The sequence below is a fragment of the Aythya ferina genome (assembly GCF_964211825.1).
Source record: "Aythya ferina genome assembly, chromosome: 17".
NCBI classification, from domain to species: domain Eukaryota; kingdom Metazoa; phylum Chordata; class Aves; order Anseriformes; family Anatidae; genus Aythya; species Aythya ferina.
In genome coordinates, this window is record NC_140316.1 from 15921299 (window position 1) to 15938836 (window position 17538).

The following is a 17538-nucleotide window of genomic DNA, read 5'->3' on the forward strand; positions in this document are numbered from 1 at the left end:
AGTGTTTTGACTGGAAGATGGATTGATAGGCTGAAGGATTTTGTTTCTGGGCAAGGAGTTAGAATATACAGATAAATAACTAATTAATGTTGGAATTTAACAATGTTTGTTTGTTTGTTTGTTTTTCTGAAGCAAGATGAAACTAACCAGCAGGCTTGCTATAGAAAAGACAGGATTGTCTGAACAATCATCTCTAGCTCTAGTTTCTCTGGTCACACAAACAGACTGGAAATGTAGAGAGAAGGAAAGGTTATATTGTGCAAACTGAAATATTTATTAGGGTGCTCTGCAGACTAAGCGAGCTCCTACATTCTGTTTTAGAGGTAGGTTATGGCTATGTTCTGGCTTTTTAAACATTACTGTGATCAAAATGGAGTTCATGTTGTAACCTATGTTCTAGTGCATTTTCAAATGTAAATTAGGTATTCCTCAGGACTAGTCTATTCACTGCTAAAATGCAGACTTTGAGACAGGACAGTTAAACCGCTGCTGTAAATATAATGAAATATTAGCCACTAGTGAAACAGCACATGATTTTGTTCCAGTTAACCTTTCCAGCCTGTGGACGAGTTGAAATCCTCTCATGAATGAAAACCTTAGCTTCCAAATGACTTCTTAGCCTCTTTAGATCAAGTCATCTTATATATATATATACACCACAAGAACACATTGACCCACCTTATTTCACATGCAATTCTTGGTGCTGAATTCAGTGTTTACTACTGCTGGCACATATCAGCAGAAATAGCAGCAATCATGGAAGATAGTAATGATGGATAATGCAAGATTTCACTGCCAAACCACGCAGATCACAAATGAATGCAATAAGAAAATATAAAAGATATTTCCTCTTAGGTTTGACTCCCACCAAAGTCCCCATTTCATTTTTCTGTGTTCCCCAGAAGTCTTGTCGGCAAAAACTACCAATTTAAATTTCACACAAACGATTTTCCTTCATATGCTAGTATAACTTCTCTATATTAAGTGAGCTGATTTTGTCTAGGCACGTACCAGTTCTTCAAGTCATGTTGTCTTATAGTATGCATAGTGTTTTGATGCATAACATCTATTGAGGTTGCTCTGTTCTTTCGTTAAAGCTTAAAGGGTGCCTCAAAAATAATTTGTGCTATTTTTAACTCCTTTTTCACTTCTCTTTTCTCCGTTCCTCCATTAATCTAGCTCAATTCCCCACAACTCTGAATGCAGGCAAACCAGCTATGCTTACTAGCAACTTATAACAAAATGCACAGACTATTATCTTCTTTTGCCAGGGGTCTTAGAGAACTCTGGAAAAGCAGGCCAGCCCTTAAACTCTATGTAACATCAAGAACTTCCTGGAAAGCCAGGATGTAGACCAGATTACTTTTTGCAATATTTGCAAATCAGTCACAAAGCAGTCTACACATATAAAGAGCTATCAATATCAGTCTGGCTTCTTACAGTGTTATGAAAATTTGGATCAATGTGAGATCTTTTTGATATGGTCCCACACAACATCCTTGTCTCTAATTTGGGTGGACATGGATTTGATGGATATACTGTTTGACAGATAAGGAATTGACTGGATGGCCACATGCAAACAGTAGTGATCAATGGCTCAATGCCCAAATGGTTATTGCTCAGGGTCCACATTAGGACTGGTACTGTTTTCCGTTGAGCCAGCTCCATGAAATTCCATTGGGTCTTATCGCTGGTCACCAAAGAGAAGAAAGAGATCATGGTCTTCCCCTTCATTTTCCCTTGTGAGGAAACCGAAGGATGCCATGAGGTCACCTCTTGGTCTTCTTTTCTCTAAGCTGAAATGGGTTGAGAGCAATCCTGTGGAGTAGAAGTTGGGAGTACTGGTGGATGAAAAGCTCACCATGAGCTGGCAAAGTGCACTTGCAGCCCAGAAAGCCAATCATGTCCTGGAATGCATCACAAGAAGTATGGACAGCAGATCAAGGGAGGTGATTCTCCATCCTTGTGAGACACGACCTGGAGTACAGCATTCAGCTCTGGGGTCCCCAGCATAAGAAGGACATGGACCAGTTAGAGCAGGCGCCAAGAGAATGATCTAAGGGCTGGAGCACATCTCCTAGGAAGAGAAGCTGAGAGAATGAGGGTTGTTCAGCCTGGAGAAGAAAAGGCTCCGGGGAGACCTTACAGCAGCCTTTCAGTACTTAAAGGGAACCTACAAGAAAGATTAGGAGAGTTTATTTACCAGGCTGTGTAGTGATAGGGCAAGGGGTAATGGTTTTAAACTAAAAGAGGAGAGATTTAGATTAAATACTAGGAAGAAATTCTTTACTCAGAGAGTAGTGAGACACTCCAACAGGTTGCCCAGAGAAGCTGTGGATGCCCCATCCCTGAAAGTGTTCAGGGCCAGAATCCAGATAAGTGTCCAGATCAATTAGATCAGTGCCAAAATCTGGATCCCTAAATATTCTGGCTGTTTATCAAAGATTACCAATGATGTTCAAAAAATCTGACAGGCTGTGTATATAATACTGTCCTGTCTGTGTTGTAGAATTTAACTGAGCTTTTCTGGATGGCGGTTGTGTTCAACTGTGTATCTCTGTTTTTACATTTAATTGCAGCTTATACTGGATTTCTCATCATCCCTCTTGGCATACTTCCTGGAGAAAAATGGACTGTGAGAGGATTTTAGGAATGCTTGATGCTCTTGCTATAGAAAAAGTTCGGTGGAACCCACTTGCGGGCTCATTGCTCACCACTGGGTCGGACCACATGGTCACAACTGATGGCCAAGAACAGCACATAGCTGGAATGTTCAAGTCCTATAATGTTACATTTTGTGGTAATTTCGGTTTTGTCAGGATGTTCTTTTTAAAAACTGAAAACAAGCAAACATCTGAAAGAGAAATGAAACGAATTATAACAGCTAAGTTTTGTACTTGTGCTGGAGGCAGAATGTTCCTCTCTGCACAGCTAACCTCTGCATTCTAATGAAGCACAAGATGATGAGGAAATGCCTCTGGCTTTCACCTTGTTAGAAAGGCTGCTGTGTTCCAGCTGTAGCCAGCATAAACACCTTATGTTTTATCAGATTGAAGAGACAATAGCAACTCCAATTTTTTAAATCTTTTTAATGACTCTTTAGTCCCTGAAAGTTTTTTCCAACTTGTACAGTTTTGGATTGCCCTTCTGTAATGGCATAATCTTACGTCTTTAGACGAACTGATACAGAGAAGCTACAACCTGAGCCTTTTCTTAGTACTACTGGGTTGGATCTTGCAGTCAGGGAACTTAAAGCATTTTTTTGGCTACAGGTTGCTCTACTAATACAGAAGAGTAAACTGAGATGCAAAGGTTTAGTTCTTCATTCCACTGTAAGTAGTAGGAACAAATGCCGTCTTGTGGTGATGCAGTTGTACTAGTAGCTGCAGTATGCTGAAGATCAGAACTATATCACTAGCAAGAATGGAAATCTCTCTCAGCTGAGATGACTCAAGCCTATCCTGAAGAATGAGTACAAAGTAATTTTATAGTCCTTAAGCGGTTTCTTTTTTAATAGTTATGAAATTAAAATTTCAGAGGAAATGTGAAAAAAAGATTGTTGGTGACACCAACTTGACAGTTTTGCAGATTTCTGGTCTCATATTGATTATTTTAATATATCCATTCCACTGGAATACTTTATACAATCAGTCCAATTACTGTTCTCACAGGATGAAAAACTCCATGTATCACCACTGTTTTCCTCTTTATGAAGGGCCACTTTTTAGCACAGTGCTCTGTGTCTTGTCACAATTGCATTTCTTTTCACATGAAGAAAGTGGAGACATTTTCATTTTTTTAGTGATGGCAGTATGAAAAAGTTTGATATTGCCACGGAAGTAGATGGAAGAGAGAAGCAGTTCTTCCACTGAGCTCTGGATTTTTCTTCTGATAGGTGTTCAACTTAAGTGACTTGAGCTCCATTGAGTAAATTCCAAATTGCTGCATTCTTGCATTCTTTCAGAGTTCTGATATTGGTGGAAATTAGGCTTTTCAGTGGAGTTAACAAGGGCATGGTTAATTTTTCTATGTCATAGAGCTGTCAAATCTGTAGTTCCTGCTGGGACAAAGCATAGACTTTATTACACAGGATGGAGCCAATTTCTAGGCCACTGTGGTGCAAGGGTATGTGGTGAGCTGAGCTGTCATCAGTGATTTGTTTTTGACAAAAATTTTCTATGTTTCTGTCTTAATACATGGTATTACTCTGTGTTATTGTTGTTGGGGGGGTGGGGTGGTAGTTGTCACTTATGAATGGAAAAATTAATAGCTTTCTTCAGACCTGGACCATTATAGTGAAACTCCATCTTGGTTAAGTCCCCTACATCTTGGTAAAGATCCTTCACTTGTTTTCTAATTTTTTTTTTTTTTTTTTTTTTTTTTTTTTAAGTCAGAAACTCGTAACTTGCAACAAGTTCTTCATTCCTTACTTCAAGGATTACTGTATACGTGATATCTCACAGATTCCTCATCTATGGGTACTGAAAGATTCAGATTAGAACCAAGTACTAAACCAAAATATTAGTTAAAAACGAGTAATTTGGAGCAACCTGGTTAGGAAGAAGGACCTTCATCAAAAGAGGTCTTGTTCTATAGGAACAGGAACAAGGACAAACTGAATTAATTGTTATAACTTAATTTGCTTGGGCAATTGTTTTTCATATAGTTTAATAAATTTTGCAATTTTTTTGGCAATCCAGTATTCTGGAGTATTTGTATATTTGGCTTTACTGATGTGTCAGGTTCTCTTTGGGTTGGACCTTGCTTTTGGGCTATCAGGAATGTTTTTTTTGATGCTAATGAATAATTGTTGGCAATCTTAAACATACATCTTGTACCTGTGAGACTATAGATGAAGAAAATTAAATCAGGGATATTAGCTGCTCTTTTAAGTGTGCAGAGAACTGTCTTACCAGTATATACCCAATACAGTCATTTGCTATTAGTGATGAGACAGTATTATCACCCCAGGAAAAGGTAAAGTATCAAGCAGAATCTTCCAAGAAAGCTGGAAGTCCTTGACTTTCATGCCAGAATTCTTTTATGTGTCTTGTGGAAGTCATTTTCAGATAACTTTCCAAATCTGTGTTACTTCAGTTTGTGACAACTGTATTAACCGTATGAGTGAACCAACCCTATTGCTCTCTGTTCCCCACCTGCAATACATGCAAACAGCTGTATGGAATTGGACAATTAGCTAGCAATTCAGTATGTGGTCTGAAAATAGCTAACGCCCAGCTAGCTGGGAAGAAGGTGTGGACACCAAATAGTGGCGATTCTGTTCTCCGGGATTCTCTTTTCCCTTCCTTTGTGATTTAGTTATTGCTGAAGCTGAATTTAATGTTAAAAACTTTCTTACTCAGTCTCACAGCCACTCCTATCACTTTTATGATTCTTTATTTACTCCTTTCCATTAACAGTAGATTGGGGTTGAAGCTTTGTAGAGAATTGGAAACTTATACACTATCAAGTTTTCCTTCTCTATGCAGTTTCTTGTTCAGCCTGGTGCAACAATATATCACTTTAATGCAAACAACTTTTATATAATGGGATACTCATTGATAAAACAGTTACATGTCTAATGGGGTATGCATGTCAATTTGTTTTAGGTGTTTGACAGTAACTCCCTGAAGTTGCAGAAAAGCATGCAAATGCATGCTTTTGCAAATGATTTTAACCTTGATTTGGAGGACAGAGATTAGAATTAAAGAATGATTAAAAAAGGTCTAAGTTCAAAGAGATTTCTGGAGATCATCTGATCCAGCTTTCCATTGAAAGCACATCCTTAGGTTATCTGGGGTCTTATCAAGCTGATTCTTAAATATTTCCAGGGAGGGATATTCTACCACTTCTCTAGCCAACGTGTTGCAATGTTTACTTGTTGTTGCTATGAAAAATTGTTTCCATATAACCAAACAGAATTTTCCCTGAAGCACCTTTTTGCCTCTTGTCTGGTCATCATGGACCCTCATGAAAAAATAACCTCTGTCTTCTCTGTTGTTACCTGGAATACAGATTAGAGCTTTGCGAGCCTTCTCTTCTCTAGAGTGAACAATGTAATTCCTTCCACCTTTTTAATATATAATATTCTCCAACCCATTTATCATGTCGGTGAACTTTCGCTGGACTTTCTCCAACCAAAATTGGACAAATTATTTCTGATGTCATCTAAAAAGTGCCAAGTAGAGTGGAATAATTATATTCCTTGATCTGCTGGCCATGTGCATGCTGATGTGGCTTCATTATCTCGTGCTCCAGATGCAGCCTCAACTGTTGACTGAGTAGTTATTTAGGACCCTCTAAAATATATGTAAATCTTTATCTGGTTTCACAGAGCTACGTTTATTCATTGTATGCCAAATTACTAATGAAAATCAGCAACAGGTTCTGGTGCTGTACATTGTGTATGAGTAGATATATCTACCTTTTGTGCTCTGTACAGTGAAAAGATGAGAAAAATAAAAAGGTATCTATTAATAAAACCAAGATGTATTATTTTTCAAATTAAGTCAGTTCAACCTCAAATGTGGGGTCCAAAATCAAAAACAAGTGAAAAATATCCTGTGCTTTGTATCTCTTCCCTTGTTGGTCAGAACATAGAACACCTGATTACAAATAGAGGATTAAGCACAGAAGGAAACACTGGCAGCTCTATTTGGAGGAAGACCAAACCATAACTAGGAAAAGAATGGGAAGAATAAATAGGTAATTTGAGTGAAGAGGTTTGTGTTTAATTTTATTGTTACTAATCTTATGTTGCTGTGACCCAGAAAGCACACATTTTTAACTTTCCGTGTGCCTTGCTATGTTTCTGTACTTCTACACCTCCAGAAGCCCTTCAAGAAGGAAGTGAAGGTCTTATCACTAAGGGTGCATGGCTGCTCTGTAAAGGCATGCATTACAGCATAAGCAATCTTTTAGCTGTTTTTTGCTCAAAGGGTGGAGGAGAAGAATGATGTTTTGTGGCATGTGGGATTTATGAAAGAGAACTTACAAAGATTTCAACAAGAAAATTTGGGAAGGTAATGCTGACTCTCTAAAGGCATGCTATTGAAGTTTTTAAGACTTTCCAAGTCTCATTATTCAGACCTGGTTTGTATTCCTTAGAACTGTTGTCTTGGCAGGGAAGAGGTATAGTTGGAATCTGTTAATGCTGTGGTGGTGTTTTGTTTTCAGTAGAACCAAAATTAGGGACAGTGTTGACATGCACTGTCTCTGTAAACTCCTGGAACTGTGTAAAATGTCCAAATGTCAGCTTGGTTTTATCCAAGCTTAGCACAGGCCCCAGAGCAACATATTGGGATCACCATGGTGTGTGTGAACATGACTGTCCTGCATCTACACCCAAGCCAATAAATATTTGGTGGCATGATGTACAATGTGGATTTAATTGCTTGGGTTGCAGCTCACTTGTGATCTTTGCATGGTGTGAATGTACCCTTTCTCTTTTTCTTTGTTCAGGACCTCTGGAATCCTCACTTTTAGTGCAAATTGTTATTAAAAGAAAAAAAAAAAAAAAAGAAAAAAAAAAGATGAATGGACCAGTGAAGTTGGCTTTCCTTTTAGGCATTGGAGTCTCAATATGAAATGTGAACAAAATATAATTGGCTGAAATGTGAAACTGGACAGAATTTTATGGAGAGAAGAGATTTCTGGGTAGAAATTGCATGCTCAGAGTGGTGAACATGTGATGGACTGTAAGGATGACTAACAATGTGAGTCAGAAAGGTTACTATAGGGTTTGTTTTCAGGATGAAGAAAGTTGCAGTAGGTAAAATGGGAACTGATAAGTAGATGTATAAAGAAGTGCATTCCCTGCAGAAACAAACAAAATAACAGATTTTTGAACTGTTGTGAAAATGTTATGCAAAAAAAAAAAAAAAAAAAGTTTTTTGGTGGAATCAAGTGTCTTCTCTTGGCAGGTGGTACAGGGACAGGATTTTGAGGAAGGCGATCAGATTGCCATTGATAGTTTATCCATGCAGCATATCCATGAGATCAGGATGAGGATGATGGAGGATCTGGTTTGAGTGGAGATTTAAGTAATATGCATTAAAAAAAATGAAATCTGAATAACGTGAACAGATGAGAGCACCAAGAGAGAAGATAAGAAGGGTACTGTTACTGAAACACACACAAAAAACAGAGTAAGAGAGACTAACAGTCATGGAGGTTGAGGATGGAGGTCATGTTCCCAAGTTCTGGTCATGATAAGATTAGTGAATTGATAAATTAATTGTACAACCTGGCATTGAGTTCCTAATGCCACTTCCCAATGCCAATTTCACAGCACTGACACTGAGTACTTGAATATGAGTTCCCTCAATGTGTTAATGGTTACACAGAACTGTGTTGGTCCTGTAAATCTTCAAATTCACAGGAACAAATAGTCTAGGAACAGTTTGGCTTTGCAATGCATGTGTTTTTAATTGAACAGTAAGATGTTTTTGACAATGTCAGTTGGCCCTTCCTGAAACATACAGACTTCAAGGGAGTACTGCTGGAATAATGTAATTTGTTTCATGAATTACTTTGGTGAAATTCCAGTGTTATGCAACAAAATCCTTGGGATTATATAGCCTGTAGATGTACCTACTAAATTCTCTATATTTGCCAGCACAGAGGCTGAGGCACCCTATTTGTTTTGCTTGCTGCTTACACTGGATTTTGCATTTAGGTTTGAGGTTTCTTATATGCAAGATTATTTTGCCAATGTGTGGTGTCTTAATGCATTTCATTCTTCTCCCTGCTTCGATCTTCTATGTATTGCTAAGAAATGTAACGTAGAAAACTTTCTATGCCTGGGTCATTGGACTATATTATGGAGTTCACTTACTCTGGGTCATGTTTGTCCTTGGGCAGCAATGGTAGTAGCATCACAGCCATGTTGAAGTAGAATTCTCCTTTATGACAGCTATTTGTTTTTGTTTGCTAGCCAGAGTACAGGTTTCTTCTAATAAGTACTTCATAGTACAACCTTTCTATGGCTTATGAGTACATATGTGTTCTAAGAGGGCATAGTTAATGGGTTTGGACAAGAATATGAAACTTTCTTTCCCTCAGGGTAAATACAACTGTGTGAATGGCCTGAGTCCTGTCCTGAGACAATGAGTTCCTGCTTATTTTTTTTCCACTTCGTTGACAAATTATTCAGAGATTCATTCTTTTAGATTTTTGCATCAGAGTTGACTTCAGAAACTTCTTAAGAAACCTAGTTCTTTGGACTAGGTTCAAAAACCAGGTACTGGTGATGTTTGAGACAGGCGTTTCAGAGTGCAGTATAGTGATCGGTAAATACTGAGTAAAAGTCAACTTTTGCCAGAAAATTCTTGGTATTTCCCAGATCTCATAGAGTTCCTCTTTCTTACCAATTATCCAGTCCAGCTTCGTATTCCAGTTCCATGTACAGTTTAAAGTCTTGTGCAACCTTTCAAATAGACAGGTCATTTTGTTATACATACTGGTCTTCTTTTTACTGCATATTCTGAAATTCAGTCTCTGAGTTTCAAACGTAGTGCCTCATACCTCCTGTGTGATTTACATGCCTCAGGGCAATATATCACGCATATTTTGTCCAAGGCCCCATAATCACACAGGACTCTCCCCATCCTTCTTAATGCATGCACTTACTCAGTCTTCTTGGTAAATCTGGTAAGGTGAGGTGAGAGGATTTTTTTCTGAAGATTTTCTGCTGGTCTTTGGTCAACATGTACCTGCTGAAGTATCTCTGCTGGATGGGAGAACACAATGGATATCCTGTCTATTCCTATGTTCTTCTGACTGGAAAGCAGGAAGTTGCAAACTTACACTACAAAAGTGGCCAGTGTTTATCATTTTGGAAGCTACCTACAATTTTTTTTCATACAACAGGAGACAGAGACCTACAGTTCTATCCTGGAGAACCATGGAGACAGTGAATGTGGTTAGTGGTTTGTCAGAGATGAGTGCCTTTTTATCTCATTATTCCGTTTGGGTTTACGTGAGGCTGGAGTTAAAATTATCCAGTAATGTCAGCCTCAGCAGCTTCTGTTGGCTTATGGCCTGCTAGAAACAAGGATCAAATGATGGTGCAGTCTACATTTCAGCACACCTCTGCACTTTGTGTGCGATATGAACCTGGAATGGGACTTCCAGGAGCCACGGGTTGGTTGTTGCCTTATTGTGTCCCAGACTGCTCCATATTTTTACTACCATTCATCTTCCTCATTGTCTTGTTCCCATGTTTGTCTCTTCGGGGTATGCCTCTTCCTGCAGAAAAAATGAATGAAACAATTTATTCTGGGGACAGTTTCACTCCTTCCATAGACTTCTAAGCATGAAGCTCACCTGAACCCTATAAACATTAGTTCACTGATAACTGCATTGGTTGCTAAGTCCCATGCCTTCCCCACCCAAACTGCATTTTTAACATTCATGTCATAGCTGAAAAGCTTTTATTTTTTATTTCACAAAGTCTAAAGTCATAAGGAATTGGTAGCTGTGAAGCTCCAAAGGTCTAACAAAGCTTTTTGTTGAAGTGATTTGCCAGTTCTTGATAAAAATATGGAGGTAGGTTATGTTTTGAGGGCTCTGCTGCTTTCAGGCCTATGATTTTTTACTACTAAACTGTGCATAGGTCATTTTTGAGGCCACCTCACTTTTTGAGGAAGTCAGGAGTGCTCAGAAAGGCAGCTTTGATTTGCCAAATGCCTGAGAGCCCTGTGCCACATAGAAAATACGCATCTGGTGTATGAAGGTGAGATGCATGAGCTAGGATACTCGAGTGCTTGACTGACATTGTAAATTCCCAGCTGTCTAGAAAACCATATTCAGAGGACAGTTGTTCTATACTGGACTTATTTTCCTGTGTTTGGAATTATGTGTAATTTGCAGCTTTTTTGCCTCTAAATAGGAAGACTGTCTTCTCAAGTATTTGGGGCATTCTTGTCAGAGACAAGATGTCAGAGACTATTGTCATTCAGAACTAGACAAAATAACAATTTCTTTTTAAAAGTAAGAAAGCACAGACTTTGTAAAAGGAAGTGAAGAGGTTCTTTTAACTTCATTGGTCTTATTCTGATTTCCAGCGTTGTAACTGCAGAATATGTTTTGTGACTATGATCTAAAGGCCTATTCACACTTAGAAGCTGTTACAGAAAAACAGTATTCTAGAGAAAAGTGACAGCAGAAAGAATTTTCTGTTCCTTTTGGCCTCCTTCCAAGATGCTTTCTGGACTAAAGTGGATAGAGACATTATTTTTGTATGGCTGAGGAAAAAAGACCAAGTCTTTTAATCTCATAACTGTGTATAGAAAGATCCTGAGCTGTTCATATGGTGTTTTTTAACACTATAATGTTTTACACTGGAACTCAGAAGGAAAGGACAAAGGGTGGAAGTTGTCTTTTAATCATCATGACTTCTTGGAGGTGATTGAATTACAGAGTAAAATGTTCCTCCTTCCCTGTTGGTTTACTGTTTGTCTGCTCTGTAACAGTAACCCACTAAAAATGTGTGCGGCTCTTTTTGAAGTTATTTTAAACCCTCAGTACAGATATTGTAACCTTGGATAAAAGCACCTCTGAGTAGTGGTTTCAGTTTTGCCCTTTCAGGCATGTGGAAAGTGCCCCAGTACATTTCAAGGATTTTAAACTAAAAACTTCTTAGATATGGGTTGTAGTTTCAAAGCTTGATTGATACAGCATACATCAAGGGAATAGTTCGCTGTTTCTTTAGATTTTAATATGGATTAAAGCTTTCTGTTGACTTAAAGAATACCATGGACTCCTTTTGGGCCTAGCTATGTTGGGATATATGCAGTGGCAATTTTGGAGAGAGCCCTCTTGATGCCTGACTTCCCTGTTTTTATGTCTGTGCTGAATGGTTTATCTACCAGATGCTGAGCTTAAGGTTCATTTTAAGCAGTTGAACTGCTCAAAAAAATAAAATAAGGTTGAATTAAGGATGAATTAAGAATTAAGATTCTGTTCTATCTGCATAGTATTGTGTTGGCTTTTTTTTTTTCCTTCTGAATACAGATGTACTACTAATAATGAGTGGTAGGAAAACCTCTGTATTGTGCCAGATCACCATCATGTTTCCCATATTTCAGAGTAACAGCTCAAGTTAGTCAGAAAGCCAGAGCCCCACAAGGTAATAAAAATAGCTATCATTGTATTGAATCACTTGCAAAATGAACGACAAGGTACAACACATGAAAGAAAGGATGAGATGACAATCTGGTGAAGCAGAAGAGATGGCAGAATTAGTGATCATTACATGGTGCTACTTTGCATGGAATAATGAGATATATAAGTATGTAAATTACAGAGCAATATAATCTTCTAGCATGATCAACTAGCAGAAGACAAAATTGTTGTTGTGTTGATACCAGTTAGTGGATTTCTTTAGCTAGTTTGGCAAAGAGAAAATTTAAGAGAATACATGGAGCTAGATAAAGTACTTTCTTGCCGAGTACTTTTTCTGTATATATGTTACAGTCTGGGCAACTCTTAGAGGGTCTTTGAAAAATCTAATATTTTAGTTGAGGAAAAAAGGGAACAGGCAGAGTGTAGTAAATAGTATAAAAATTAATATTCCATAATCTAGTTTATACACAAAAATTATGCTAATGAAGGATATCAAACTTGGAACAGATAAAGAAAGTTTAAAACATTGGTGCATAGTAAGCTCCTTGCCATTAATAAAACAAGAGTAGCTACGTAATGTTGAATGGAGGAGGGTGGAGGAAGACATTGGATATCTGAAACAGGTATTGTTGCATGGTGTAGGAAACAAAAATATCTAAAACGAGACTGAAGTTTCTCACTTCATGATGTCTCCCTCTTGTTTGGGTTCAGAAAAAAACTAGTGACTATTTCAAAATAGTCACAAAAACCTTACTTTGAACAACATGATAGCCATGTTCCAAAGGACAGTTAATACTGTGCAGATATTAAAAAAAAAAAAAAGAAAAAAGAAAAAAAAGGAAGTGGTAATGCTTCTCAAACGTTGGTTCTGGATCTATGTCACATAAAGCTTTTATGAGTGACTCTGCAAAAGAGCTTGAATCTTTTCTGTCAATTTGCAAGGAAAGAACTAAGCAGAGCTTTATATATCTAAGATACTCTGTATCTTAGATGATCATTTATAATGACGTTTAATCTTAAATCTTTAAATTATTTTTCCTAAGCAAGATGACAGTGACCTCACATAACATTCTAAGCTTTTGAACTGATAGCATGCTTCAGAAACATTCTTCATATATGCATCCTTATGTTACAGTCTTTCTAGTGTATTTATTGTGAATTAAGGTATTCAAATGCAATCTGTATATGTTCTTTGAATTACACTGATTTTATAAAGGTTTCTTATTGATTCTGTTTCAGATGCATCCACTTGGACTGTGTAATAGCAACGATGAGGAAGATTTGTATGAATACGGCTGGGTAGGAGTGGTGAAGCTGGAACAGCCAGAGCTAGAACCTAAGCCATGCCTCACTGTCTTAGGAAAGGTAAGGGGACATATGGTTTGAATAGTTTGGGGTAACTGCTGCATGCAACCGTTTTGTGGAAGAGTTAGTTTCTTTCTGAGAAAAATCAATAAATAAATTGAGAAAAAAACTTGTACTCCACAAAATATTCCCATTTTGCCTGATTTCACACTGGGTGCTTCAGTAAAGGATAATGTCATGACTCAGTTGATAAACATAGTGATGGTAAACTGAGTGTATATGTTTCCCTTTTTGAGCTCTACAGGAACCTAACAAAGACTTCTGCAAAAGTGGATGTTTAGCAGATGCAGTAGTTGAGTAGAAATAGGGTGAACTGCCAATATGATGCTAACTTGATCGAAGAAATCTAGTTAACAAAAGCAGTTAAACTGAAAGCATTTAACTGTTCTTTCTCAGGCACAATTTTCTCAGATGATATTTTCTTTTTTCATTTTCTTTTTTATTTCTTTTTTTCTTTTTTTTTTTTTCTTTTTTCTTTTTTCTTCTCTTTTCTCTTTTCTTTTTTCTCTTTTTTTCTTTTTTTCTTCTTTTTTCTGTTCTGGGAAGAGGAGTCCTCTACAGGAGACTTCTTTGCTGTAAATTCAGGATAGACATTGCTAATAAAAGTGAATCTTACTGTCTTGGTCAAAGAAATACAAATTTTCTTCTTGCTGGAATCTTCCTTGTGCTTCTTCAAGGGAGTTGATTTAAAGTCGTATCACTAATACTGGTGAACTTTTGCATTGAGCAATATGGTGGTAGAAACAAAAAGGTTACTGCTTGTGTTTCTATGACAGAATGCATGCATATGTGAAAGCGTAAATGTTGAGGTTTTGTGTAATAGCAGAAGAAGGAAAACAGATGTTTTTAAGATACTGTGGAAAGTTAGGAATTTTGCAAAGTAGTAGGTAGAGAATACTAAAAAGATGTCTGTAGTGCTAAATTCCATGACACATAAGTCTGGCACAAAGATATATTCTTTTTTCTTACTGTTGTTTTCAGTTGTTATGGATGTTGTTAGTAAAACCCTAGCCTGTATTTCTTAGTAGCTTTACTTCATGTGTTTATCCATCTGCTAAATAGGATCTGTAGATGTACAGAGTTTAATGTGTCCATTTCCATATAGATTTTTGAATTTCTCATCATTCTTTGTCAAATTCATATGGTGTAATAAAATCACAAGTTTTTTTGTTTTGTTTTGTTTTTTTAAATCTTCTGTTAGAGTGCCCATGAAAACTGTACTCTGATTGGGAAAGGGTGTGTGTGGCAGCCGTGATTTAACATTGCCTTTGATCACAGTGCAGCCCTGTTTGAGGCAATGCTGCATGCCTGCGAAGCAAAGGCCTGGGTTTTACTGATCTCATGAGCTCCTGAATAGGGGTAGAAGGGGAGTGACAGAGGAAGAAGAAAGCTTTGGAAATGAAAAGGAAACCCCGTGAACCCAACAAGCATTATTGGCTGGATTTGCCTACCAGGGAGCCGCTCAGTTTCTGCCAGGCTAATTCTGCTTCAGCTTCGCACTCCCCCACACCGACCCCTCCTCCCCCCTCTCTTTCCTTCTTTCAGACTTTTTTTGTTTTTTGAGGCATGGCCGCAGTAACTTGGTTCTCAGGCTGGGAACCCACTGAGCCTGTTGCCATGGTCGCTGGGAAGTGCTTCGTGCCATGTGCTTCAAAGGGAACCTTTCCCCTCCTAGAATTCCTGCCTTCTCTGCAGACAGCACAATGAAACCCCTTTTCCTTTGCCTGCCAGCACACATGCTCCAGCAGAGCAACTTTACTCCGGAGGAAGGGAAAAGCAGTGTTGCAACAGTTACCTGCTGCATGTTTGCATCCACTGTGCTGTGGTCACACTACATCTGTGTGTCCTGCTTATAGTGAAGTGCAGCCACCCTGCCTCCCCCTCCCAGTTATTTCTGAAGTAATAATTTCTGTCAAGATGGTGTAATACACCCTAGCAATACCATCACTTACTTGTTTCAGTACAGAATAGAAACTGAGAAAATACTGAAGACTTGCTTAAAAGTAGCATTTCTTCCCTCTTCTGCAAGCTTGGAAGTCCGCAGGGAGGGGCTTTTTTTCTTGTTTCTCTTCCAGGGACTACTGAAGAGACTCCTCTATATTCATAGGATATATGTAATTAAGGACGTGCATCTGAGTAGAACCTAACAAAGAAAGGATGTTCCTGCTACTACAGCTTCCTGTTTTCTTCAGATCAAAGAAATCTGTAATATAAGGAAATTCCTAACAGTTCTTCCAGTATCCATTCACTTCTTATCTCTGTTTTAAGAGTTTGTTTACAAAAACACATACACAAATACTAACTAGAAGAATTGCTTGTTTTGCCACATCATCATCATGATTATATTACTGAAGATGGGGCTGAAATCATCATAACTTGAGTCTGCCTTAAACCGTCTAATCGTGATTCTTAACCTTTTGTGTAACAGTTAGTTTAAATTTAAAAATTCTTGTAAGGTATTCAAATGTGAAATGACAGGACAGTTTAGTTGGTAGTTAGTAGGTGAATAAAGAGTGATCTAAAACTCAAGGAACCAAGACAAGAAAGCCTTATGGGAAGTTTTATTCTCACTTTGTGAATGAACTTAAGCTAATTCTCTGGCTTATATTTAACTTGTGCAATACTTTTATCCAAGAATATTGTAAACCCTGTCGTGAGCTCAGACACCTGCACTAACTGTGGGAGCATGGGTGCTTTTCTTGTTGAGTGGAGGCCTGTTTAGTTTCCTGTCTTAACAGTGAAGTTACTTAGTGAGGTTTTTGGTGGAAGTTTGTTGGGGGTGAGAGAGGGGAAGACACTGCAATGCACTTATAAGTCATGTTTTTACGGGAATCATGAATGCCCTATAGGGTAATATATGCTGATTAAATTAACATACCTGGATGAGCAAGTAATTGGCTGGTGCATCTCCTTACTTGGAATCACAGAATCATGGAATATCCAAGTTGGAAGGGACCCACAATGACCATACATGTAGAGTCCAACTTTTGGGTCCCCAAAGGACCACCCAAAAAATCAAGCCATGTGTTTGAGAACATTGTCCAACTGCTTCTTGAACTCTAGCAGGCTCAGTGCCATGACGAGTTCCCTGGGGGGCCTGTTCCAGCGCTTGACCACCCTCTTGGTGAAGAACCTTTTCCTGATAACCAGTCTGAACTTCCTCTGAACTTACTCCTGTCAAAATGCCTCTTAAGATGTGTCTTTCTGAAAAAAAGACTCTTTCACAGCAGTAATGGTTAGTCATAGAAAATAAAGTCTGAAAAATGCAATTTGATTACCACCTTGTTATTCTAATGTGTGTGAGCAATGATTTGAGTGATTTCTAGTTGAGTGAGAGGCCCTTTTCAGGTAAGGAAATACAGATCTCAGATATGTAGGTTGTGCTCTAAACACATATAGTAACACATATATAGTTCTGTGTGGCAAGTTAGTACTTTCTCTGTTTGTTTGTCTGATTTCCTACAAACCTATTGCAAAAAAAAAGGGGTTCAATTCTTTTTACAAGAAAATTAAACTATTTTAAATTCCTTCTTACCAGGACTGAATTTATCTGTTGATTGAAAATAACTTTGAATTATATCTTGCTCATTTGTAAAGAATTGGTGGCATCTTTACTTAAAAAAAAAAAAAAAAGTATTTCTGGTCCTTTTCATTTGGAGTTACTGAAATTAACAAAGGCAAGTGAAATTAAATCAATTTTATATCTTGATATTCATAGCCTAATCAAGCATACAGTTATGTATGCAGATTAGAATTGCAGTGACTACGTAAACATACCTTTTTTTTCTGTATATCATTAATAATTTGATATGTATATCAAACTTTGTTAGTTATATCAAGTTCAGATAATTTCTTGTCGAAATGGATTCAGTTCAGTTGTGGAAATGCGTATTGAACACAGGCAAACACTCTTTCATGATAAACTTATTTAGTCTGAGCTATGTAGTAGATTAAGATCTAAAAGAGATGAGAGACATATTCGTAGCCAGCGATGAATGTTTACAAAACTTAGCTTGTTCGGGTATTTCTAACTAGTAGTGACAACTG

General features: G+C 37.8%; 1 protein-coding gene across 2 annotated transcripts in view; it reads left to right on the plus strand.

Moving 5' to 3' along the window:
- ZNRF3 (zinc and ring finger 3) overlaps positions 1 to 17538 on the plus strand; it is a 94506-nt gene that overhangs the window by 40549 nt on the left and 36419 nt on the right. For both annotated transcript variants that reach the window (XM_084538760.1, XM_084538761.1), the window contains exon 2: positions 13366 to 13491. In XM_084538760.1, coding sequence (XP_084394886.1) covers positions 13366 to 13491 — 126 coding nt within the window. The remainder of the gene's footprint in view (positions 1 to 13365; positions 13492 to 17538) is intronic.